Source organism: Dinoponera quadriceps, unplaced genomic scaffold (genome assembly GCF_001313825.1).
Source record: "Dinoponera quadriceps isolate SergipeBrazil2010 unplaced genomic scaffold, ASM131382v1 scaffold1308, whole genome shotgun sequence".
Taxonomy (NCBI): Eukaryota; Metazoa; Arthropoda; class Insecta; order Hymenoptera; family Formicidae; genus Dinoponera; species Dinoponera quadriceps.
Window position 1 is genome coordinate 2,615,354 of NW_014555613.1, and position 26,686 is coordinate 2,642,039.

Below are 26,686 nucleotides of genomic sequence, written 5' to 3' on the forward strand. Positions count from 1 at the left end.
GCGACTGAAACTTAGATATTTAATAGGACACACACTGTACACAAGATTCAAAGCGTTTAAATAAAAGCTTATTTATTGCCGAAATTATTGCCTTGCGTTTTTGAGAATATAGAATCGTACGGTAATTGCATATGCGGCATCGTTACCTTTGTAATCTTTGAAATTCTGTTTTTTATTCTCTTTGAAAATTTCGCGAGAACAATTTAAGGAAAAAAAAATTACTCCAAAACAATTGCAAAATTAACACTGAACACTTCAAGAATCCGATTCAAACTGTAAGTTTCGAGAGTGCAAATACGTAACGCAGTTTCGCTCTTTTTCCAAGGCTTTACGATATGTGAATTCTTTACATGTGAATTTGAGTCTTACATTTAAAGTAGCTGTATACATTGATTACATTATATATATTTTTTTAACGTTTGGTTAAATTAACGTGACAATAAACGAATCAAACACGTCTTGTTCAACCAAGAATTTTTCCGCGTGTTTTCTTAAGATACGATTGTGATATAATATGTACATTTGGTTTTAAAGCGATTTGAACAATTTTTGTTTTTCAAATTTGTAACGTAACTGAAATGACACGCTTTCATTAGACTATCGGCTACATTCTGACTTCTTTGGAAAAGCTGTATTTGAATCATCTTGAAATCGATACATATGTATTTCTCGCATTTTCTCATTGGATACGTAACAATATTAACCTTGATAATCGCTCGCATTCGCTATGATAGTATCATTGTTTACGAAATGTAATGTCATCATCCAGCCCTCCCACGTAACATTTACGGTAAAGCCTTATCTACTACAGCGAATTACCAAGTCACATAACGTCGACTACTTAGTAGTACGTGCGGTAGTGCACACGGTGCACAGTTCGTCTTGCGGCCAATTGGCGGATTGACGTTGCCAATTTTTGAAATTATTTCGTCGAAATGGATAATCAAGATAAAGATTTCGATAACAAACTTTATTTCAAGTGCGTGAATGTGCGTGATACCGAGGCGACGGACGATGTGATTTGCGCGAATAAAATGGATACCTGTCGCAGCGGTAACGTCACGGCAAACATGAAAGGAACGAGTGAGTTTTTTGTCAAGTATCGTGGCCGCGTTTATGATGTTAATTCTTTCTTGAATAATCATCCTGGCGGAAAGAACACACTCGGACGTTTTAAGGACCAAGTTTTAGACGGAGCATTAGTGAGACATCCGCATTCTAAATCAGCTTATTACCTTCTCGAAGAGTTTGCTGTGCACCGCCAAGAGAGATATAACGAATGTGAAGTGAGTAATTCACTTATAATAGAAATATATTGACTATTTCACTTCAACAAGCACTTCACTCACTATAATAGTAATTCACGTATGAAAGAAAAACAGGAAAAACCGATGACGAATTGCTCGTATATTATGAGAAAGAAAAATCTATGTTGAAACACTTATTTATTCACTTAAACAATTTTTATAAAGTTGAACAACGAACAAGTCTACACTTCTACACGGTACAAAATGTTAATTCATTTAATTTATTTCATTAAATTTTGTTGAAAATGCTCCATTGAAATTTTATATTACTTTAGCATAGAAAATGAGTTAATTTAACATTATATTCGTGTACTCTTTAACACATTCCCTAAGTTAAAATAACACAAAATTTCCGTAAATAGTTTTTAACACAAAGTTTTTTACTGTGTAATTTTTAAAAACCATGTATGTTGATGTAAAAAATCTGTAGTAATTACTAAATCGTATGCAGATTTCGACGAAGTCGTTTTGATAGTTATCCAATTTAATATTTTACTTTATTGAATATTGAGAAATTCACGTATAGCTTTCATAGATAACTTTATCCTGTCTACGGATGGATCGATTCGCTTACACCGCTCCTATAACAGCTTTATCTCAACGTTTATCTCGCTTCACACTTCCACGTTGTAAAAGTCGCGATAAACCGATAAAGGCTGGAGATCTTATTTTATCAGCGCCTTCGAGCCTTACTGGCGTTTATGATAAGAAGTACAAAAATTGACGATATTAAGTTTCTCATTTTCTAGTTAACTTGTGGGTTAGGCTTAAATTCCTATATGTTTAAATTGATAATGCAAAAATTGTGTTTTTCTATTTATGGTTAACCATTAAACCGATAGTTTTGTAGTGATAACTTTAAAAATTTAATGATTAACCATGAATAGAAAAATATATTTCAAGGCTTAAGGCTCCCAAGTAATCATTATGACTGTCCTTGTTTAATGATGTCAGAAGCGAGAAACTGCATTTCAAGATTTCTTACATTATACTTTCAAATAAAGAGATATATTCATAAAATGACATTTGTCAGCGATTCATCACTTATAAAAATAGATGAACAAGTAAAAGAAAAGTGTTCGTTCATTTCTACAAATGTGCTAAATCGTTCACAAATATCATTTTATGAATATATCTTTTTATTTGAAAGTATAACGCAAGAAATCTAAGCATACAGTTTCTCGCTTCTGACGTCATTAAACAAGGACGTGAGTCATAACGATTACTCGGGAACCTTAAGCTTAAATCACAAGTTAACTAGAAAATTAAACTCCTCTTTAAGAAAATTTGTGATATTCCCGCGCTTCATCAAATCGCGCGCGCGCGTGCGATGTACAATTTGAGAATGATTTAATAGTCATTATCAATATTTTACATAACCAATAAAGAAATCAAAGATTCGTGCATGACGATTGCAGAAAGTCAACAAAGTTACAATATCAATGTTATGAACAAAAATAGTAATTATTTTCTTACGATTTTTGTATAGGTGATGAAAGTGAATACGATTATATTAGATGCTAAAGGAATAATGAGGCATTTTATATTTAGAAAAAAAAATTAAACAAATCGATAACGAGACAGTATTTTATTCTAGGATTTGGTGAATTGGGATGCGCCGATTTTACGACAAGTAGGCCTTATGGGCGACCGATATTGGGAATGGGTGAACTTGCCGGTGAACCGACCCATCCGATTTTTTCAATCGGATATTTTAGAAATATTATCGATCACGCCGTGGTATTTGGTGCCGATCGTGTGGATTCCCATAGTTACGTATTTTATTTACGTGGGATGTGTCCTGAACATTTCGACGAACCTCGGTAATTTGTACTCTCATATATAAAATGTACGAAATAAAAATTCTCTTTAAAACGCTTGAAGCATATCCTAGTATCGTCGTAAGGTTATAACAGGGAGTTCCTTGTTTTAGTCGTTTCATCACAGAGGATCTTAATGTCGTTCACTCTGGGGATTCTTATATGGACCATCATGGAATATTTCGTGCATCGAAAAATATTTCATCTCAAACCACCGCATAATTCAAAATTATTAATTACTTTACACTTCTTATTTCATGGAAACCATCACAAGGTAATATGTGTATTTTAACTTGACATTTTACGTAATTTTAGATAATTTTAATTACCAGTTAATTATCACGTTAATAGGCACCGTTGGATGGACGGAGATTAGTGTTTCCACCGGTATTTAGTGTCATTGTGGCGGGGATACTTTGGTATATTTATAAAGCCATATTTCCTGTAACGATGGCCCATCTCATCGCAGCTGGTAACATAATGGGTAAACTTTATGGGTATCCATAGATTTTTGAATATTTTTCATCAATCCAAGCAACAAAATGTCTAATATCGAAACATAAGACGTATTAATATCGTATTTAAGACGTGTTTAATACATAACGTCTGAAAGACGTCTTTAAAACAAACAACGAAACACCTTATGTCTCGATTTTAAGCATTCTATTGTTTGGGAAGTATCAGTTCGATTTGGCCCGCATAATCGAACATCACGATTTTATAATTGCAATTTTAATATCTGTTTTACAGGATATCTCTGTTATGACTTGACGCATTATTACTTGCATTATGGAGCTCCGAAAATTGATTCATATTTATACACGATGAAAAGAAGACACAACTATCATCATTTTATATATCATGAACAAGGTAATTACTGAGAATTATCACATTGATGATTTATTACACAGTAAAAAATGTTGTACTAAATTTAACATGTCACATGTCCTAAACGGTCTATATAAATTTTTATATTAATTTAATATAAAATTAATACAATTAATACATTTTAATATAAATATTAACACAAGATGAATATGTTGAAAAGTAATACAAATATCACGTCAGAAATTAATACAAAATTAATACGTTAATTTACACCGAAATACAAAATGTGTTATTTTAACACTTATACATGTTGAATATCGACACAAAATATATTAAGATAACATAAACATAACATGTAAATTTAACATATAAGTATATTAAAAATTTTAACAAGAATCGATTTTAATATATACGAAATATTTCTTACTGATGATGAGAAATAAGAAATGATTATTGTCTATTGCAGGATTTGGCGTTACCAGTGAATTGTGGGATCGGTTGCTCAACACGGATCTAATTTTGCGAAAATTAGATAAGCCTTTACTGTGGTGAAGCAAAACAATGTATCAACGTTTACATATTTATTAATATTTAGGTTAACATTTTTGTAAGATAAATTATTCATCATTGTTATAATCACAATCGTAATTATAATAAGTACTAAGCATATTATAACAAATAAATATATGTTACTTTTTATGATAATTACGCGTAAAGTTTTGTACGCAAATTCAATTAGAGTTCAGTTCTATAGGGCGATTTAAGTACAGATAATTCTTAAGGGAGATTCAGTAGTTTCATACTAATTAACGATCAAGACTCGGTAGCGCTACAAAGAGAGGCTTTCGAATGACGATATAACATTGCAATCTCGCAGCAAAATATCGAGGAATTTGCATTTGAATTCTGCTCGCGATTCAATAAATGTTATATTAGACAGTTTCTCGCAAGAAACTTGATATCTTAAGTACACAATATATAGCGCTACAAGCCTGTTTATCTCGTTTCAAGCCTAATATCACACATACGTTCGAAGTAAATAAAGAAGTACGTACTGCGCACATATACACGGTTGTTGAGATCTCGGAGCACGTCTTCATCGACGCGGACTGCGTCGACCATTATCAAATAAATTATACCTGAGTACAAGATTCATGTAGGCGGTCTCGTATTGCAACTACCACGATTCAGGCTTTCGCGTAATTCCACTGAATTTTTGGGAATGATCATCACTGTGCTTCAGCCTTGACGGTTTTCCTACCCATACTCAATTGCGGAAATGTGCTTTTGTTGGTTGGCGGATTCAGCTTGGACGACAAATGCACAAACGCCTCGTATAAACTGGCTCTGTCCATAACATTTACTTCATAATGTTTAACCTTTTCTCTGGTGCACCAATTGGTGGCCTTGCTGGCGGTATTCTCTAAGTTATTTAATACAGCATCGGTTTTCGACCGATTACCTATCACTATCACAGTTATTTCTTTCTTATCCTTATTCTTATCGATATCCTTCTTCAATGGAAAAAGTACGTCGAGAGATTCGGGTTTGCCAGTGTCGTATACTAAAACGTAGCCATCTGCGAAACCCAGGTAGTGTCGTGGAAGCTGCTGATTGTTTACGTTGCTCTGCAGAGATTCCAGTCCAGCTGTGTCGTAAAATCTGACTTTCTCCTTTGTGCCTCGATCAGTCTCAATGTTGGCGACGTAAATGTCCTCGATTGTGGGATGGATCTCCTGCTAATTCAATATAATCATATATTGTTACATTGCTGATACTTCTTACATTATGATACTATAGAATAGGTAAGACCAAATATTAGCTAATTTTCATTGATTGAAATATAGATACCATATAAAGTGACATTATAGAGTAAGTGAGACCAAGTACAAATTAATTTTGACTGATTGAAATACAGATACTAAGTAAAATAACTAAAACAAAGGAATTTCATCAATTAATTTCCTCTATGCAATGAGTGTGCATGCATTATGAAATGCGTGTGCATGAGTGTGAAAGAATCTTTAGCAAGTATATCTGCAAATTGAGGGCTGCATCAAGTTCATGTATATTAAGTAGGTAACCTAAATCCATACCGTTTTCACATCAATGTTTCCGTATACAAGTTGCTCCAGCAAGGCGGTCTTCCCGACTCCTTTCATCCCGCAAACGACTACCCTTGTGGTCTTCCCCATACCTAGGATCCAATTTATTCGCTAGGTATGGACTCTCTCGCGTAATGACATGAGAAAACCGTGAAACACTTGTTTATGTCGTTCTATCCGCTGGTCGTGTGGAAATGCGTGGGATAGGAACGCAATGCCGCAAAGTGCTACTTTTTTCTTTTGTTAAAAAGATCGATTATTTTCCCCACTGTTCTCACGTTCAAACACATGTGTCGACAGTTTAATTTAATTCGAAGTAACAAGTTTCACGAGGAAATTTTAGAAAAATTTATCCTACTAATGAAAAAGATATCGTCTGACCGACCGTTGAGTCGTATTTCTTAAAAATGACAGGTCCGCCTGACTTACCATAAAATTATACTACGACCTCAATTTTAAGACGGTGGCGGCTCGTAGCGGATACCTTGGAACTATTTTGGAACAGTGCCGATTCGTTCGAACCAGTTCAAACATGTTTAACGCATCATCCAGTACGACTCAACGACAAGGTAAAAAATCTTGTTTTCGAATAGCAAGCGTCCTATTAAGCATTATTACTAATAATTCATTCGACAATTACGAAAGAATGAAAAGGTCATTGCTCGTTTCCAGAGGTTGTGAGACATAACATGAAACGTAATGACACATTGTGTATTGTGATTTCGAATTTTCACTTCTCAGTAACATTTTTCGTAATGACGAACGTCGAAATACTCATCCTTTATAAAAAAAGTAATATCAGCAGTCAATACTCGGTATTGAGTAATCAATACTACGCTTACTGATCACTCTCTGGAAACAATCTTTCATTTGTAATTATATATATAATAATATATAATTAGATATATATAATTATATATAAATATGAATAAATATATATAATTACATATATGGCATTATATGTAAAATACATATAAGGCATTATATGTAAAATATGTCCATATATAAAAATATTGTATATAATTATATACGAAGTAATGATATAAATACAAACAACACGATATCCTGTAAGTGTTTTGTAAAATCCTATGGATGCCTTGTGGATGTCCTTAGGACATCAGGATGTCTCTAGGAGATTTGTGCTGTCTGGGGAAATGTATATGATTATATATAAATGTTTTAATTTATTTATATATAATTATATATAATCATATATAATTTTATGAGAAATTTTTTTCCCCCGAGTCAGTACTGAGTACTGATTGCTAGTGCTACTTTTTCGTGAGAGATGTTACCTTTAATCTAAGTGTAAGAGTGAGTGTATCTGCGTTCGCGTTTAAATATACAAAGGATTTTTATTAAACACAACCGGTATCTCTTACAAGAGTCAACGTCCTATTTACATTCTTATTTATTGATCCATGACAATCTGGTATAAATTAACACAAACGGATAAATAAATAAATAAATATCGGTAACGGGTTGTAACAACAATGACAATATCACGATCGGTGTCTTCCTCTTGAAGTCTCCGCTCCAGAGAAATGAAAATTCATGGATTAAGTGTATGGTACAAATAGGCACACACTTTCTAGTCACCGTGGACGTTATAGTATCTACGACTGTCCTCCCCAGTCGCATCTTCTCGCGATCTTCTCCTTCGAAGCTTGCGTACGCTCGTTTTTCGTGTAAAACGATAAGCAAGCGAGTAGAAAATAAGCAGTAGGAGAAGAAAGTGACAAAGCGCGACTGAGATGAGAACAGAGCTTAATTATATGATTCTCTTCTACCAAACAAGTCTCCAATCTTCCGTAATTATCGAGTTGTACTGACTCTGTCAGTACAACACACGGAGATTGAAATGTGTTTTGCAACTTGTTTGCAAGCGATACCCGTAAAGCTGCCGCCAGACTACTACTCTTTACTCGATATTAGTGAACTTTTCTGAAAACGCGTCTAACAATAAGTGTATACATTATATCTTTCAGTGCATCATTAACATTTCAGTCTGTATAACAGCTATAATTCGCATATCGTAGCTCATCGCATCTCATCGACTGATTGCCTAAGGAAAATTCGTGATCGTACTGCATCCGGGCCGAAATTCATCGTACTTCGTTGCGCATGCTTGAAATATCCTCAACGTTACCGTATCATTGATTGATTGGTGTTCAAACGAATCGAATCGCCTCATTTTCTATTTGTTTTCTTGAGCAGTTCGAGATAACGCGCATACGTTTGCAGTAGAGATTTATAAAAAAAGTAGATAAATAAATTTTCCGAGGTCGCCGCTTCCGCAGCGACGAATACAACGTCTCGCGCTTTCGGATTTCTTATTTTCGATTTGATCGGGAAGGAAGGAGAACGAATGTGCGAATTAAAAATTAATATATACAATTAAATCCTCTATCAGCGCCCGCGCGGCTGTAGAGTTCAATGGGTGAAATGAGCGTGATTTGTAATTCTGCGGTAAGCGCGCGTGAATTGTTCGCGATCCAAAATCCGAGGAGCGCCTATCGGTTTGCGCCTGTCTCGACGGGACTATCTGTGAGCCTGTTTCTTGTTCGTTAATTTCTGCAGTCGCGCTTTCAATCCGTGAGGACTTAACTTCACCCTCACTACATCGGGCTTGCTCTCGAGCTTCCTCCGAACTTCCTCCAGCCTTTCCTTGCATATTCGCTGCTGCTCCTTCTTCCAGATATCCTACGAAAAGGAAAAGAAACGATCTGCGACCTGTCGTAACTTCCTCAGATTTTTTTATAGTTTTGAAAGCTCGGAGAAGAACCGGGGTTTGTCAATTTTTCACGGATTTTCTCAATTTTTTCCAAAGATAGAAAAATTCGTTTAGAAAAGTATAATGTTATCAGTGTAATTTTAAATTTTTAATTCGTGTTAATAAGAAATAACTATTGGGTGATCTACGAGTATATAAAGTGTTACAAACTAATGTTTCGGAAGAAATTCATTATTCGAAAGAAGTTTCAGACAAAAGGTGTAAGATTTCATATATATAGGAGGCATAAAATGATCAAATTATTACATTGTTAAGGTACTTTTTAAAACATTATATCAAGATCAACTTTAATTTTTTAATGGAATCATGTTTTCTTTTAATTAGCAGAAAAAGTAATTTTTCACAAAGAAAAACCGTTCTTCTTAGTTTTTTTTTAAAGAAAATCTGATTTTTTAAAATAGATTTTCTCAATCTGATTCTCTCTTAACGTTGCCTCGAACTATACCTTAAAGTCTCGGCAGAAGCCGAGCCATAGATTGAAAAAGTCATGCGGTTCTGCGGTCTCCATAGTGGCGCCTTTCGGGATGAACTGATAAAACCGCATGACTTCCTTGAACTTGTTCTTAGCCTCCAGCAACTGCTCCTGCCCGTTCTTCAATTCGGCATTCGCTCTCGTCATGAACGAGTCCACCTTCTCCTTGAATATCTTCGACGTGGCTGGATCCGTCTTCACGACCGTATCGCATTTCTGCTCGCACGCTAAACAAATCGATTTCACCCGTATAAGATATCCATAGACCATCGTATCTTCCGCCATTTCTCGCATCACTCACCTTGCAGCTCCTTCTCCAATTTATCGAGCTCCTTGGCTAGCTCCTCGAACTTGATCGCCGAGGCGGCTTCCACGTCGGCCGGCTCGGGCACAGGTAGGGGCAACGGCTCATCGAAGTTATGCTCCTTCTCTTGGGACAGCTTCGTTCTCACGACGTAGTGCAACAGAGTGACCCCCTGCGCATTGGACTTCACGTCCTTCAGTTTGCCGAGGATCTCCAGGCCGAAACCGTCCGCCTGGCCGCGCATCATGTTGCCACCGTTCATATAATTGCCCAAGGTCAATATGATGGCAATCACCTTCTTCAAGGGCTCGGATTTGATCAGAAACTCGCAAGTCGTTTGCACATTGTTCAGTTTGTACGAGACAGACGAAATCGCGTCTTGAAAGTCCGATTGCAGCATCAGACTGGCTATTCTCTCGGAGAAGTGCTTGATGCCGGATAATCGTTTGAGGAAGAGCTCCGGCTGATCGAGAGGAATATCCGGATGCATCTCCTCGTGAGCCGTGATCTCCGCTATTTCCTTATCCGTTGGTTTCTACAGAGTAAAAAGCGTCGAGGTAGTTTACAGGCGCGATTGAAAAGAATTTCTGTTTCAACACTAAGATAAGATATATAAATATTATTTTCATAGCAAGCATTACATATATAATTGCAATGTTCTGGACAAGTCCAATTTGTGTATCTTTGACATGATATTCTGGTAATCCTATTGCAAGCTCTCCCGCAGAGAAAACAACGACTTCGCACTCCTGGGCATGAGTTGTTTTCAATTTTCCGCAATGGTTGAAAGCACAGTTCCTAGCTGACAGATACACGGAGGCGCAAGGTAGATGCTTGTTAATATTTTTCGGAAAATGCATTTTAGTGCGCACGGATGACATTTGTTTTTCGCATCACCACTGCAGGGTTATCCTTACAAAAATATTCCGCCGTTTTTAGCCCATGAAAACTTTTAGTTGGAATAATGAAAACATGCTTTCGGCTGAATATGTTTTCAGCCCAGAAAGGGACTATTTTCCATAAAAACAGATGGCGAATTCAAAGTTCAAACTAGCTAATGAAATTTAGCTGCGAATATTAAAGTCCATATTCTGAACTCACTTTTGCCGATAAAGATACTTTAAATGTGGCTTTTCATCTAATCAGGTTTTTAAGCAGCTATTAGAGACATTTTTATCGAGAAAAGTGAGTTCAGAATATGGACTGTGTCATTTCTCTGAGTGCGCATTGTTATTTACTCACGATTTCATAGATCTGCTGCAACGCCTCGAGGCTAATCACGCTCGTGTCCAAGTTGTACGCCGCGTTCTCGATCTCGCTAAAGTCGATGTGTAAGCTCTTCTCCAGAATCCCTACCATTTTCGAGCGCTTCGAATCTAGTATCTTCGCCGGTTGCACCTTGGATTTCCTAGGTGTCTCGTCGTCGTTCTTTTTGCTAAGATTCTTCTGTCTCACTTGCCGCGAAAATAAATCTGCGAATTCCTTTATATTTATGTCCTCTTCCTCAGCGAGCTCTAACCATAGAGGCGGCTGAAAAATCAAATGAGAACGAGGCGAAAATTACATACCACGAGGAAGAATGATTTTGCTGGCTTAACTAATTATGGTTTGGCTGAAGATGTTTTGTTGCTGGAAATTTGCTGTTGTAACTAGAACTTTGGTTACCGTTGCTGGACGTTTGGACGCTATGCCTGATATATGTCTACTGTAGCTAAACTTGCAGTAAGTATCCATACATTATATATAAATTTTTGGCTACAGCGGCAAAACATTTTCAGCTAAAGGCTATCACGTCGCTCACAGGCTTTTTATCGTATACTTTTCATCGTAATCATGGTTGCCCATTTACCTGACGGTGTGGCAATGATTCTGGAACATCTACGGGATCTGGACTACTCGCAGCAACGGGCACTAAGATCCTCGTCCAATAAAGCGGCTTCATAGGCACGTCAGGATTTAAAGGTTGCTTCCTCATAACTACGAAAGCGAAAAACTGCGTTAGACGGTACAAATACTAGCATCCCGCGCCGGGGGGAAGAATTATACGGTATACTCTCGATTATACTCTCGATTATCCGGAGCAACTGGGTTCGACCGGGGAACACGAGGGAATCCGCTTGCGCGGGAAATGCGTGGCATCACGCCGCATCGAGGCACGAGCAAGTATGAAGATTTGTACAGATAAACGTGTGCACAGTCGCATAATGCAAATGCAGAAGGGAATCGACCAGTCACGTGTCTAATATAGAAAACATCCTTTTTTGCACGGGTCATGATTGCTTGATTTCCTCGTACACATTCAACATGCGATAACGCAAAGTTTGTCTGGACGAGCTTTTACTGCGCGTCGTGCGTTAATCGAGAGTACACGTCAGCCTCAGAAATTTCGAAACTCACTGGCCCTGCTGGGCGGATTCCACCCTCCAACCGGCGGAGCAGGTAGAGGACAGGGTCCAGTCGCACCTGGTGTCATGGGCGGTGGTGGAGGTGGACCCACGGCTGGTGCTCCGATGAAAGGTGGCGGCGGAGGAGGTATACCGCCCATGGACGCGATACCTGGCAGTGCTGGTGGTGGAGGTGGTCCGCTCATAGAGCCTGGCATCGCTCCGGGTAACGGTGGTGGCGGCGGCGGCGGTGGCGGCGAAGGTACCTCGCCGTCCATCGTGAACGACGACAACGACAGAGGAGGAGGAGGGGGTGGTGGTGGAGGAGGCGGTGGTGGAATCCCGCACATGTTCATCGGTGTGGGTGGCGGCGAGATCGCGCTCATGGCGACGACGGACATAGGTGGAGGCGGAGGCGGCGGAGGTGGCGGCGGCGGCGGCGGTAGAGGCATGCCGCTCGCACTCTGTGCCAGCGTAGACGTGCATAGGGGTGGAGGTGGCGGTGGCGGCGGCACCGCGTTTATAATACTCTGCAGAGAAGGAGGCGTGCTGATGACACTTTGCCCGCATACGGACGACGAGGGAGAAGGTACCGTGTTTGTACTTGGCATCGGTGTGGGTGGCGGCGGGGGTGGCGGTGNGTCGGTATCCTGTTGGAAAAGTCGGACAGCCCCGACGAGATCGACGGAATCGTCTTCTCGGTGCCCGGTACCACCGGCATTGTTGCCTGTGCGAACGGTGACGGCGGCGGCGGTGGCGGAGGCGGCGGGATGAAGGACTTATCTGACATGGGTCTGCTCTTCGGGGTCGATTCCGGCGGCGAGGGCGGCTGCAACGACGCGATATCTTTGTCGTGTGTCTTGCTCGCGCAGGAAGGCGCGGGGGTCACTCTGTCTTCGAGATCCGCGACGTCTTTCTCCGTCAAGGACGATTGTCGGGCGACGTTCAGGTTGTCCGTTTCATCGACGTGTGCGTCGATCGGCGACAAGTTCCTCGGCGAAGTTTGAGTAGACTGGCATTTGGTGCTTATCTCCCCCTTCGTGGTCACCTCGCGCAGTCGTTTGATCTCGTCTCTCAGTTTCTTCACCTCCTCCTCGCAGAATCCGTGGCAAGTCTGACTCGAGTGGATTCGAGCCGGAAACAGCCCATCCGACCGATCCACCTAATCGAGAGAAGGCGTTTCACGTGTAAGCAATCGCGACGGATACGTTGACCGTTGTGAAATTAATTGATGGGAATTTTACCGTGGATAAGGTATCATGCTTCATATTTCGGCCCGATAGCACAGAGGTCAGACGAGGCGGTTGCTCTGAAAGAAACAAATCCATTAATTGAAATAATATCGACACGTGTATCTCGCAAACTAATCTTATATCAGCGAGATCGTGAGAAGCTGCGTGATCATTTTTATTCGTACATCAAGTGTTCCATACTGCACTATCGTTTATCTATCATCTCTGATCAATGTGCGATTATTTTTTCCGCAACGTAAATATTAAAGAACCGATCTGCTTCCGAAAATAGGCGAAATTGCGAACGGAGGTGGCCAATAAATCTGTTTGTCCAATATTGAATAGAATTTTCGTGTTGGTTTCTTAACGGTAAACCTTCAATTGGGATATCAAGCAATTTGAATATGACAAATTATCTCCGTTTTATCCCGACCTTAGCTCTGTTTCTGGTTCAGTACTATTATTAGCCTTCCCATTATTTATCAAAATTAACGACAATTGTATATTTACGGACTCAGAATTCCTGCTAATCAACGATGTTTATTGCGCAAGCGAGGCAAGCGTTTATCGTATCTTTTATCTCGCTTCACTCCCGAGATGAGCGATTCTTGTAGATACACCTCACCTTTTCCCGGTTGTTTTATCGCGCGATCTTCGGCGAGTACTACATAGAAATGATATCAGATCATACACGAGATATATAATTAACTCTGACCGTTTGCACAATCACGGTAACGCGTATTTGCGGCGCGAAAACAGAACCTACTCTTCGAAGAAGAAGGCCACTGCGATACCGTCAGTATCATTTCCGCCGTTTGCCGATCACGCTCGAAGAGATCAATGACTGACTTCAAATCTTTTATAATATACGCGCGATATGAACGCGCGTGCACACTTTGTACACACGCACTGTGTCGCTCTTCTCTCTCGTGGTCACCCTTAAATTTCGAGTCGATCAGTCACTTAGGATGCATCATCTCGCGTAACGTCGCGCAGCTCGCGGATGTCTATTTTGCCGCGCTGCCTCGCGAGAAACTGGCGCATCTTGTTGGCGGGCAACGGCGAGGAAGGCATTACGATCCGAACGTAAACCCGCGAACGCCCCATTGATAAGACTTATCAAACAAACGCGGCTGACGTATCATTCGCGCTAACCTCGGCTACGATTGTGATACGGATTATTCGGCCGTTCAAAACATTTCTACGACGCGGCTTCGGAGGAAGAAGCTATCCTTATCGCCGTCCAATGGATTACTTAGTAGCGATTGCGGGCGATTAGTATTTACTGATCTCGCGGCGGTCCGCGATTTTTCTGGGAGCGAGAATGCGTCGGGAATCTCCAGTCGTAAATTATGTCATAACACGCGAGAGAAACAAACGACCGCGTGTTTATCCCTCTGCAACGTTATCGCGCGCCTTTTCTTCCGTATCGCGAGATAAGATTCGCCTTAAGGCCGTAATCGATCTATCGCTACAATGGTTTCTAGGTCGTACGCTGACCTGTTCGAGCACATGTCTCATTTCGCGTAAGCCGTCTTTATGAGCACGGATCTACGGGGTAGAGACGCGGACTTTGGAAGTTCCATTTAATCAGATAGCGACCACTCGATCACTACCGATCACTGGATCCACGGAGAAAAAATTGTCCGCTGGCACAGGAAATTGTTTGTTATTATAGTGATAGCAGGAAGATTTGTCACGCGAAAAAAATTATTTTGCTGTTGTAATAAAACGTCGTTGCGACAGCAATAAAATTAAATTGGCACAATCAACAATTAATATTCTTAACGAATCTTTTTGCTGTCCAAACAAATATTTTTGCTGCCATTATAGTAACGAGTAATTTGCTGTGCCAGCCAAAAACTTCGAACGAAACGAATTCACCAAAAAATATTGCCTAAATCTCGATGCCGTGATAAAAATTAAGTTATGAAGTTGAACAATTTTTACAATCGGTAATCAGAAACTGTGAGAAACTAAAAAATGTCTCTGCCGTTCGCCGGTGAATAATTTGAAATATATTCAATTTTGAGAAAAAATTATTATTAAGCAAAAAATATTGTACTACTATTCTATGTTACAAAATTCCAATTACGAGGATCGTAGAAATGAATAGCTTTTGTTCCAACCTTCCTGCCCTTACCTTTTTTACAACGAACCATCTTTGGAGGAACGATATTCTTGAGAGCCTTTTTCTTCGTAGTTCGGTCGAGAGTCAAACTGGCCACTCTTCTTAACACGATACCTTCGCTTACGGAAGATTCGGTGATGCTGTGTCGTCTTTGAAGATTAATGCTCGCTTCCGACGTCGGACTCGACGCCTCCGTATTCTCATTCAGTACTATATCCAAAAATACGTTCATTAACAAATATTCCAAACAGAGTTGTTGATTCGTACAGTAAAAGAAAGTTGTCGAAAAATGTGATTGATTCGTCATTTCTTCGAAATGATACTTTGATAAACAAGATACATTATGAAGCAGAAAATTGGGAAAGTCAGATATATGCAAATATAATTCGCAAGAATTACAGAAGATAATACTTTCTACTTTTATAGTCTAGGACGCTGAAAAGATATAAGTAGTCCTTTAGGGGAAGAATCGATGGAAAGTTTGAAATTTTCGAAATTTTGAGCGCCGTAAAAAACGTTAAAACATCACGACATGCTATTCACATGCAAAAGACATCACAAATTAAAAAGTTTTCGTATCTCTGTTAAAATACTAATTAAATATGTATAAAAAATATATACAGGGTGTCTGAAACTTTTCTTGGTACCCGTGATGTGCGGATAGAACGGGTGAAATTGAGTAGAAAAGTCATTTACCATTTTGTAAGATTCATAATAGTTAATCCTTTAATCATAAGATGGGGTCTGATAGATTTAAAAAATGAAAAAAACAGCATGGGGTTGGATGCAATCTCACTTTCCTAAATATATTGAAAATCCATCTTGCCATTAGAGGATTAATGAAGAATTAATTAATCTGTATGAATTTCCCGTGCGCTCATTGGCTTGTACAGATTAATTAATTCCTCATTAATTATTGCAAATTTTGTAAAATGGTACATAACCTTCCTGTTCAGTTTCACCCGTTCTACCTGCACATCACGGATACCATTAAAAGTTTCAGACACTCTGTGCGTATAAAATATATATGTATATAAATATATATAATACATAAACTATACTAATCCCTCTGAAAATTTGCATAAAAACGAAAAGATCAGCGAAACGACGCTTACTTATTCGAGGACTCAACATTGCGAGGTGAATTTTCTTGTGCCTCGAGATCGTAAAGGCCGATTTCTCCTCCTTGTTGCAGGTCTTCTCGGGAGCTGATTTCCGTTCGGATGGCAGTTTTGCCGCTTCCGCCGCCGCCGGTACCGTCGCGCCGGGAATCGAGGCGAGCTCCTCGGGATCCGTGAACACGCTGTCGCTCGATGACTCCTGGCTGGGCGGCGTCGGCATCTCAGTAACGACCAGGCCCTTGTTGGCCAAACGCCATGAATCGGTCACTAACAACGGTGGTAATTGTTGGGCCTGCGGCATCGTCGGGGTCTGTGCCGGTGTCGTCGTCGGCGTCGTAATGCTTGGGCGGTAAGTCTCCGTCATGGTTACACTAGGTTTCGTCATGGCTATCGCGGTGTTATCCTGTTGATACTCAGTCTCCGCATCCTTCTGCGTGTCCTACATAGTAAAAAAATTGTATTTGTGTTAAAATCAATTATCGTAAAATTTTTGTGTTAAACTTTTAACGTACCCGTGTGTTAATTTAATATATTATGTTTATGTTATCTCAACATTTTGTGTTGTGCCGATATTCAACATGTGCAAATGTTAAAATAACACATTTATATTTCAGTATCGATTAATGTATTAATTTTGTGTTAATTTTTAACATAATATTTGTGTTACTTTTTAACATATTTACTTTGTGTTAAATTAACACAAAAGTTTGAGTGGATCATTTGGGACACGTGAAATTTTGTGTTAAATTTAACATAAAATTTTTTACTGTGTAATTACAAAACTACTTGAATTCCGCGCGATTGCGAGCGAGGGATCGATAAAGCGCGTTAGAAAAGACCTCGGGCTCTTTCGTTTTTGCATATAATTATCCAACATGCGATTAACACGCTCGCTACGCCGTAAAGAATATTTTGTTCTTGTGTTAAAATTAGTGTTAAATTAAAACTTTTGCGTTAAATCGTTAACATACCTATTAATTTAACGTATTGTGTTTATTTTATTTGAATATGTTATGTTGAATAGATATTTAACATGTGGAAATGTTAAAACAACACATTTTATACTTCAATGTCGATTAACATATTAATTTTATGCTAATTTTCGACATAATATTTATGTTATTGTTCAACATACTCATCTTATGTTAAATTAAAAATTTGCGTGAACCATTTGGGACATGTGAAATATGTTAAATTTAACACAAAATTTCTTACCGTGCACCACGGTTTATTAAAAAAAAAATATCGTATTGTTTTTCTTTGCGTAATTGTGCAGAACAGACTCGCTTTGACAATATAGACATAAAAAGATTCTTCCGTCGTCACATATATGCGACGCTGATTTCTCGCGTGTGACGCAGCTCGCGAATGTTAATAACGCTGAGAGTTTTTTGGTAACTCAAGAGAGAAAGCGAGATGAGATACTGCGCACCTGAGATAATACGATCTTCGGTGGTTGCGGCGCCTGCCTCTTGGCATGCCCGGGCGGCTGCATCTTCTCGAAGCTGATCTTGATCGTGTCGCGAACTCCGTCGCGCCCATCGGCCGCCCTGGGCGTCTGGTCCCTCTTGTTATCCTTCCTCTGGTCCTCGACTGTCGCATCCAGCTCTCCCGTGGACGTTGACGCCTGCAGGGCCATACTCTCCTTCTTCTTCTGTTTCTTCTTGCCGTCGCTTTGCAGATTACCCATCGCACCGGGCGATAGTTGTGGCGGACCCGGGTTGTTCAAGTTGCTCCAGGAGTAGAGCAGTCGGATGTTGTTGACCCAGAGATGGAGGAAGTCGGACAGCTTTGATCGAGGCAGCCGCGCCTGGGCCGCGGCTGCGCCTTGACCGTGGCGGGCGTGCATCCGTGGTCGATAATCGAGAAGAGCTGCGGTACCTGCGATTTCGGCGCCGACGTCTGAACGCCGGTCGGTCGCCGCTGCGAAAGCGAACACGTGGACGAGTTTTGCGACGGTAGTTGGCTAGGTGTGATTATGCGACACTCGAGTCTGAGTTAGAATTCGCACCGAGACGGGTCAGCAGGTTCACAATCATGCAGGCGTAGCTCCCCGCTTTTTTATTGCAGAAGTGTATCGTGTAAAACGTCAAGCAAAGTCATAAAACTTGGCAACGGTAGGAGCGGCATCCGCAGAATTCCCGTAACTTGGAAATGACGTGCGAAAGAACGTAGGGACAAGCTCAAGGGTTGGCAATATTTAATTAATATTTCTATGAACAATATAAGGGAACAGAATGAGAGGGAAACCCGCGGAAGGCGGATTAACTGAAAATTAAGAAAATTAATTGGACTCTATCCCGAATATCGATGAGAGATCTTAATTCTAATCGCGCACACTGGGGTCGTCATGGATCCTAGCCGACTCATTTTCATCGCGTTTTCTCTTCATGTATTTTCAATAAAATAAAATAAAATATTTAGGTGAACATTTATGATAACTCCTTCACATAAATACATTCAACAGACTTCAATGTATATTCATGATTTTTACAGATTTCTATTAATACTTTTACAAACTTGAAATAAACGAAGACACAAATGACCCCAGTATGCCAGATTAAGTTGCCAAAAAGATGTATGCACGATTAGGGTTAAATATGGTGTATTTTTCGCGTGACATCGATATTAATTTCGCGGTATTTATTCCGGTGGAACGAAATTCCAGCAGCAGACCGTCGCATTTGACGTTAAATTGTGCAGTGAGAATACACGGATGCCAAGTTGATATTGGAAACGCACCGCCGGTAAGTGCGGAAAGGCGTGAAAAATATGAATGGAAGTGTCAGCTGGGTCCAATTAAGCATATGTTACCTCGATAATGTGCACGCTTCTCGGATATCAGCGGATATAATCGGATATTAACGGCAGCACCAATATTAATAACAACCTTATGTCACACGGTAAACCGAGCAATGCCGCATACCGTTGCCTGAACGTCGCCGCAACTGAATATGCCTATATACGGCACATCGATTTGTTATTACTAGGGCACATATACATCTCGGTGTCATTGGCAACTATTCATATCTTGAGCTCCTGGTCGCGTAAATTTTTCACACCGGAGAAAAAACGAGAGTGAGAATTTTCACGCGCCGAACTGTGACGCGATACGGCATATCGCGACAACGATGATCTCATCGGGGTTCGGTCACGTGGAAGATCAAAACGAGATTCATTAGCGATGTATTAGTGATTACACGATATATAGCGATCGTGTAATGTATTTGGAAACTGCGCGATCACAGCGTTTTGAACGTGACCGGCTTTCCCGAGCGAAGTAAGTCCACGTCGCTTACGTCGGTGTGTAAAAGCGTAATACACAGACAAGGCTTTGATTATAAGCAACGACTGTGAGTCGTGGACGTTTATAGACGTTTTTTTTCCTCGCGGAAAACACGAGAGCCTGCGAATCTAATGAATGAGCATTTTTAACACAGATATATGTCGACGCGCGGCGTAAAAGATATCATCACGAGACTGAAAGTGCGGCTGAATGTTGAATGTCGAAAGTTGAATGTTCCTTCAATTGGCATTCGCGTGGAAATCAACGTAAGCCGGACGTACGAATATTCTCCTCGATACGGGACACCAACACACAGCATTCATCGTGGTTAATAAGCGTGATACTGCTGTGTGTCTGTTGCGTTTCACTCTCGCTTTTTCATCACTGTTACTTCTGCACTTCTCTCCGCTTGGCAGTCGCGTCTCTCGTTCGTCGAGTCGCATTCAATTAGCCCCACGTCTCGGTAGCGGAGTACCGAATACACGTGCAATCTTCCCCGAAAATACGCGCGACGTCTTCGAGCCACCAAACATCGCGATCGCGACTCCCGAGCGATCCATCGCGGCCACGTGACGTCGATCACGTAACCAGAATGCGGTACCGTCGATGCCTACCGCCGCACTGTTATCTCCCTGTGTTATGTTTCGGAAAATCGGCCTCGAAGGATACCTCAAAGGCAAGAAATGCCTTTGAGCGGGCGTTCTTCAGGTATGACGTACCGAGGACAATTTTCTTCAAGAGTCGCGAATTGGCGCCCGCGGTGAACCACGCTAAATCGAATCGCCCGGTCCATTTTACGGATATTATTAATCCACTAATCGTACTCGGACACCTGTTACAATTTTTCACCGCGATCCTCGTTTTATTCTATTTATTATAGACTCGTACGGAATCGATCCCGTTCGGAATCGTTTAATTATTCCCTACAAAATCCAAGAGGAAATCTAGAGAATCAATGAATGAGTTCCGAACGGTTCCATAACAGGTGTCCGAGTGAAACACATGAAATCTCGTTTGGGTATCAAATTTGAAACTGGACACAGAGAGCATCCGGACGATCGAGAAAATCAGTAGCATACCATCGGGAGGATCCATCGCGCAGTTGCTCGGTGGTTGAATTTTATCTACCGCCATTACGCGTATCGTGATAATCGGCGTTCGCGGTTTCGTCGAGGAATGCGAGGAGGCGCGATGCGTTCAGACATGACATTAGCTTCGTAACGTCATTAGCGTCACAACGAATTAGAGTCAGCGCGCGGCAGCTTGGAGGCGAGGATCGCGAGCGTAATTCGGCGCGACGCGTATGCAGCGCGAGCGATTCCTCTTACCTGGCTCTTTCTCGCGTCTCGACACCGCCGACGGGCATATTACACGTTGCACCGTGCGGCACGAGCGTGCCACTGAAAACTCGCATTTCGCCGATTATTGATTGTCACCCGCGGCGATGCGGTCCCCCGCGCATTTTTCACCGGTCGCCCCGCGCCGACCGCGACTCTGAAATATCGCTTCGCGGCTCCCCAGGAAAACGCGGCTGCCGTCGCACGGCAAAAAGTCCACGCGAGCGTTTTATTGAACACACACGCGCGCGCGTGGTGGGAGAAAACCCTTGACGACGACGGCGATGTCGACGGCGCAAGCTCGCGCCGTCGAGCCCTCGAGATCGATGTCTCGACGTCGAGCTCGAGGGGAGGATTGATACCACCGTCGTCTCTCGATTGTTTATCTTCCGCGCGATACGATTCGCAGGCGGGAATCTCGGATTCTACGCGTCCATGATAAATTTCAATTGCTCGCGGCTGAATTTCCACCCCCTGCGCAGAAACATTGATACGCTTTTCACGAATAGTTATAACAGAGAATACCGCGGTATAACGAGGGAAATAAACTGTTCGCGCATCTCGTGGTTTGTTAAACTTATCAGCTTCTCCACGTCGATATATCCTGGGGGTAATTTTTTATCCCGACGTCCTCCCTTCCCTTTCTGAGGCTCGTATTAATAGTTGCTGCTCAAAACTTGTCTCAAATGAGATAATGAGGTTTAAATTCAGAGTTAGATCTGAATTTTTCAGTTGAATCGCATTTACAAGTAGAAAATGTGCATCGTAAGGTTTAACTAAAAAACTCAGATCTAACTCAAGCTCAGATCTGAATATCTCATGTGGAGCAAATTTCAACGGCCGTTAATACGATTCGCAAGCGGGAATCTCGGATACGTATCTTGATAAATTTCAATTGCTCGCGGCTGTTTCATTTCGTGTGCAGAAATATTGATACGCTTTTTAAGAATAGTTCGTACACGAGATATCATGGTATAATAAGAGAAATAAACTACTCATATATCTCGTGGTTTATTAAACTTCTCAATTTCTCGATATATCCCAAGAATAATTTCTTTATCCCGATATCACCTCCCCTCCTTTTTTCTTTCTAAGGCTTGAATTACTCAAAAATTGTCGAAGTGAGATAATTAGATTTGAATTTAGAATTAGATCTAAATTTTTCAATCGAATTGTAATTACAATCGTAATTACAAATAGAATGTCACGTGCATTTAGAAAATTTAATTACAAAACTCGTTTAACTCTAAATTTAGATCTGAGTACCTCGCGTGGGGCAAGTTTCAAGCAACGATTATTAATACGAGCTCTACACAGTAAAAAACATTTTGGACTTATGTTGTTCCAATATTTTGCATCGTATCGATATTCAACACGTATAAATGTTAAAATAACACATTTTACGCTTTAGTATCTCGATTAACATACTATGAATAATTATATAATTTTGTGTTAATTTTTTACGTAATATTTGTATTACATTTTAACATATTCATCTAATGTTAAACTAACACAAAGATTTGTGCGGACCGTTTGGAACATGTGAAACGCGTTAAAATTTAACACAAAATTTTTTACTGCGTAGCCTCGTATTCCGTATTCGTGACGAGAAGAATCGAAAATGCCAGATCGTCGCTTCATCGTTTATTTTATATTGCAACATAAAATTTGTACAAATAATAATTCATCATAATATTATAACTATAATGGATAATAATTAATATATACATACATACATATACATATATATATATATATATATATATATATATATATATATATNATATATGTACGAATTTCGTGGTGGTGCACGCGAGCACGCACGTGCGCGTGACGCGGACAATGTACATACGCGCTAATTAATATTGCGAGCAGCCGCGCACAGGCCCGCGGCACGCGCTGCATACTAGATTATCGCGAAAGTTCGGCGATTTTTGCGAAAATAATCGCGTAGAAAAAAAACCGGCGAGACCCTCGTGAGGATCTAATATCGTCGTCCAGCCGGCATCCCGGCATTCTGTAGGCATTCGTTTTTCGCTCGAGATTCCTCCCTTGTTCGTTCTTTCTCGGACATGTATATTAATATTTATTTATATATATATATATATATTTATATTTATATTTATTTATATTCGTAGAGTGGACGACTCTAGAATGATAAATCGGTCGTCTCTCTCATTTATCAGAGGGAGGGGCTGCGCTATTTAATGGTTCAGAGAAACGTATATTCCCGTCTTGTATTTACAACTACTTCGACGAGCGACGTTATCCGAGGAAAAACTCTACAACTTAGCTGCTCGCCTTTGTTGTTACAGTTACTTCCTTACGCCTTATAACGTAACATTTTCATTTCTTTTTCTCTCTCTTTTTTTTTTTAACATGACACGCACGCGCGCACACACTCACACAGTCATACACGCTCGTTTGCACAATGGTCCGCACACGTTTCCTCCCGATGAAGTCTGGAGCGCATCAAATGGTCCCGATTGCGCGTCATTGCTCGTGAACTTTTGCACAGTAATCGGTTATGACAGGTGCCGAAGTGATAGCGTACGAGACATCCGACGTTATAACTGCAACGGAGGATTCAGGAAAAGTATAGAGGAAAAAGTGATATGGCTCCCATTTACATTTTGTATCATAACTTTGTCCACAATCAATATTTTAAATTGAAAACTGAACGATTATATTCGTCAAGTTGTTTAATCAATTCTAGACGTAAAGTTATGAAATATTTATTATTTAGGACGTTATTTGTATAAAAATGTGGCGACACTACATAACGGGTTGAAGAGGAACAGAATAATTGTAGTCCTGGAACTAAAATAGGTTTAAAAAATTGGTCTTTAAAATAACACTGCGTTTTATTATAAAATTATATATTCGAAATAAATTCATAGAAGGAATAACAATGAATATAACCGTGAATTTTTAATGTGGATATTGACTTACTCGTGAGAAGATATAATCTGTCAGAAGGGGGAACAGCAGTGCGGTGCAAATAGAAATGCAGCAGTGAACTATAGATTAGAATCGACTTGTCGAAAAGCTATTTCGATATGAAAAAACAATATGAAAAACTTTCGAAATGGAGGTCGTATTATCAGCACTCTTAGGAGGCCACATTAGCAAAATACGATAGTATTGCTTAACTTTGCATAACTCGAAATGTGTACATGTCGAATGAAATGATAAATAACAAACAAAATATTCAAATGTACATATATTCGTGTGATAATACGCTCAAGTTTAAGAAGAATCAGGAAACATGTATAATTAAATGCTAAAATATACGTATTGAAAACGTATCGAAATGCTCCAAAGTAAAAATGCGTTGTAACAAATGCCGGCTATTGACAAGTTAGAGCCGCTATATAACGGCGGATTATTAAATAAATGGTTCCATAGGTATTCACTAAAATTCGCCACTAAATAGTGGAAATATATAATACCTACCCACAAGGGCCATAATATCTTCTCCTCTAAATCTTTATTATATTTTTTATACCAGGTAAAAGAGAGTATAATAAAAGGTTACTCTTTACATCGTGCATCGTTATTCGATTTTTCTCTTAACCGATTACCATTCGCAAGTCCGCGATCAGTGGCTTACAATTATGATCAATTGTTGCGTTTTTGGCTTGCACGAAAAGAATGTGTGCGAACCGTTATGCAATCCTCTTTCTCTCCTTTGTTCATCCTCTGTCTCGCCTCGCTATGCATATGTACATAAGTTTAGCAAGTAAATCTCGCTCACTTCGCGCGTAAGGTAGCGAAAATCGATCGAGCACGGTCTTGTTGGCGCGTTCCGAATTTATTAACCCTACATACACGCATTTATTAACGTACACACGTAACCGCTATAATTTCGTTGTCCAAAAATATGTCGACTACTTTTCCCGCCTTCTCTTTCCGTTCGTCCGTTTCCGCTTCGCTCGTTTGTTTTCTTTTTCTTCTTTTTTTCTCGCCGTATTTCGCAGCCCGCTTCTCTCCTCGTTACATATCCCGGCTAGAATTCGTGCAGCTTCTAAACGCCGCACACGCGTCACGTCTAGCGTCAGTCACGCTCAACTTTCGCTCTTTGAAAGACATGGAAGTAGGAGATTCTCATCGGTTTTTCATACATCGGTATCGGTGAACAGTCTCATGCCGAAGGGCGCATTCATGTCACCGATTGAAAATTGAATACAGCAAGAGGGAGCGAAAATGACACCTCTACATGCGAGTCCGGCGATAAAGGAAAGAATAAAACTCAATCGAACCAAAAGAATCAAGGCGAAAAGGGAGTAGAAAAGCGACGGTAAAAAATGGAGCACGGGAAGGAGAGAGAGAGAGAGAGAGAAAGAGAGATTGAACACGTCATCAATAAAACGCGCTTTGATACAAGATTGAACGGTCGATAAAATATTTCTTTTTTCTAACACAAAGCATTCCACAACCCGCGATCGCAATTATAATCGTGTAACAATGGGAAAGAAGGAACGTTGCCTTAGGTGGGGGAGGGGGTTCAGGGATTAACAGTTCGACCACTGTCACACTCGGTAAGTCCGACCGTGCTTCAAGTAGCGAAGTAATCAGCGAAGAAGAAGATTATACGTCCAACAAGACTCGTTACGATCGCGTTGTACGTGCGGCACGACATCGTTCGGTGGATATACTTAAAAGTATTTGTGTTCCTAATTGCGCCTACACGTCGTGATACACGAGACTAATGGCCACACGGAGAGCCGCAATCGCGGCGTACGTACGACGATTCGCACGCGCGGAACTCGCGAGATGCGATCGCCGACTCGCGATGTCTCTCCGAGATTACATTACGAGCAAATGAGATCACAAACGACGTGCGAGCGAACGCGCGGCCGGGCGCCGCGTTTGCCGCCGCGCGAGCGGACGCGAAAATACTGACGCGGAACGGCGAATTTCCGACCGAGATAAAGAGAGAAAGAGAGAGAGAGAGATGATGATGAATCTCGTCGTTTCGACGAGAGACTTTTGGTACAACGGAAAGTGCAACTGTCGCAGTATCGTATGATGTGAAATAACAATAATATTCATATTAATAATAATAATAATAATCATCATATTAATAATATTAATACTAATAATAATAATTATAGTAATAAATACAAATGCAGTAAGCCTAGTGAACGAGATAACTTTATTAGCGCCAATTGCGTCTCCTGCGCTCCGTTGTAATATTTTCGCGTCCGTTGTGGGCGGAAAAACAGCACTCCGGCGGCGTTCGATCGACGGGACGAAAGTAGAGAGAAAAAAAAGAAGAAAAAAAATAAAAGAGGGGAGTGGGAAAGAGTAAATGGGAGTAAAATTCAACAAAAGGACGCCGCGTACAATAATCTGTACACGTCGCGTACACAAGTACAAAAACGGAGTGACGCGCGGGACTCGCGTCCAACGCAAAAGGCTTTCTATACATTTAGAGGGTTATCTCTATCGTTAGTTCGAAGTATCGCGGGCTAAAACAGCGAAGTTCGTTGTCGCTGACGTTTTCCTTTTGATTCGGCGGAGCATCGGTGGGCGGACCGTCCGAAATCGTGAACGGGGAAA

The 26,686-nt window shown here is 40.4% G+C and overlaps 3 protein-coding genes across 5 annotated transcripts; 1 reads left to right on the top strand and 2 right to left on the bottom strand.

Annotated features, from left to right (window-relative positions):
• Positions 1-174: 174 nt before the first annotated feature.
• On the top strand, positions 175-4,585 carry LOC106744865 (fatty acid 2-hydroxylase). 2 transcript variants are annotated; one of them, XM_014619976.1, is made up of 6 exons: positions 175-1,286; positions 2,905-3,130; positions 3,241-3,401; positions 3,479-3,611; positions 3,878-3,997; positions 4,422-4,585. In XM_014619976.1, the coding sequence occupies exons 1-6, from the start codon at positions 936-938 to the stop codon at positions 4,505-4,507; spliced, it is 1,077 nt and encodes a 358-aa protein (XP_014475462.1). In that variant the 5' UTR covers positions 175-935; the 3' UTR covers positions 4,508-4,585. The 2 variants fall into 2 exon arrangements, with proteins under 2 accessions (XP_014475462.1, XP_014475463.1); XM_014619977.1 differs by lacking the exon at positions 4,422-4,585 and having other exon boundaries at positions 3,479-3,624; positions 3,878-3,982.
• A 40-nt stretch (positions 4,586-4,625) lies between these two features.
• On the bottom strand, positions 4,626-6,509 carry LOC106744867 (NF-kappa-B inhibitor-interacting Ras-like protein). 2 transcript variants are annotated; one of them, XM_014619978.1, is made up of 2 exons: positions 6,052-6,509; positions 4,626-5,694 (listed from the first exon to the last, which is right to left on the bottom strand). In XM_014619978.1, the coding sequence occupies exons 1-2, from the start codon at positions 6,148-6,150 to the stop codon at positions 5,185-5,187; spliced, it is 609 nt and encodes a 202-aa protein (XP_014475464.1). In that variant the 5' UTR covers positions 6,151-6,509; the 3' UTR covers positions 4,626-5,184. The 2 variants fall into 2 exon arrangements, with proteins under 2 accessions (XP_014475464.1, XP_014475465.1); XM_014619979.1 differs by having other exon boundaries at positions 4,631-5,691; positions 6,052-6,504.
• A 927-nt stretch (positions 6,510-7,436) lies between these two features.
• Positions 7,437-25,287, bottom strand: LOC106744808 (formin-2-like). The gene is given in 12 exon segments (XM_014619846.1): positions 7,437-8,763; positions 9,300-9,553; positions 9,628-10,165; positions 10,873-11,160; positions 11,480-11,607; positions 12,028-12,652; positions 12,655-13,176; positions 13,259-13,323; positions 15,390-15,587; positions 16,493-16,937; positions 17,931-18,464; positions 25,246-25,287. Coding segments are annotated over 12 exon segments (3,801 nt in total). The 3' UTR covers positions 7,437-8,601.
• Between the last annotated feature and the right edge of the window lie 1,399 nt (positions 25,288-26,686).

Coding starts and splice junctions, on each gene's coding strand:
- LOC106744865 (XM_014619976.1), top strand. CDS start 936: ATGGATAATCAAGATAAAGATTTCGATAACAAACTTTATTTCAAGTGC. Junction 1,287..2,904: donor AGAGATATAACGAATGTGAA/GTGAGTAATTCA, acceptor ATTTTATTCTAG/GATTTGGTGAATTGGGATGC. Junction 3,402..3,478: donor TTCATGGAAACCATCACAAG/GTAATATGTGTA, acceptor TCACGTTAATAG/GCACCGTTGGATGGACGGAG.
- LOC106744867 (XM_014619978.1), bottom strand. CDS start 6,150: ATGGGGAAGACCACAAGGGTAGTCGTTTGCGGGATGAAAGGAGTCGGG. Junction 5,695..6,051: donor GAAACATTGATGTGAAAACG/GTATGGATTTAG, acceptor ATATTGAATTAG/CAGGAGATCCATCCCACAAT.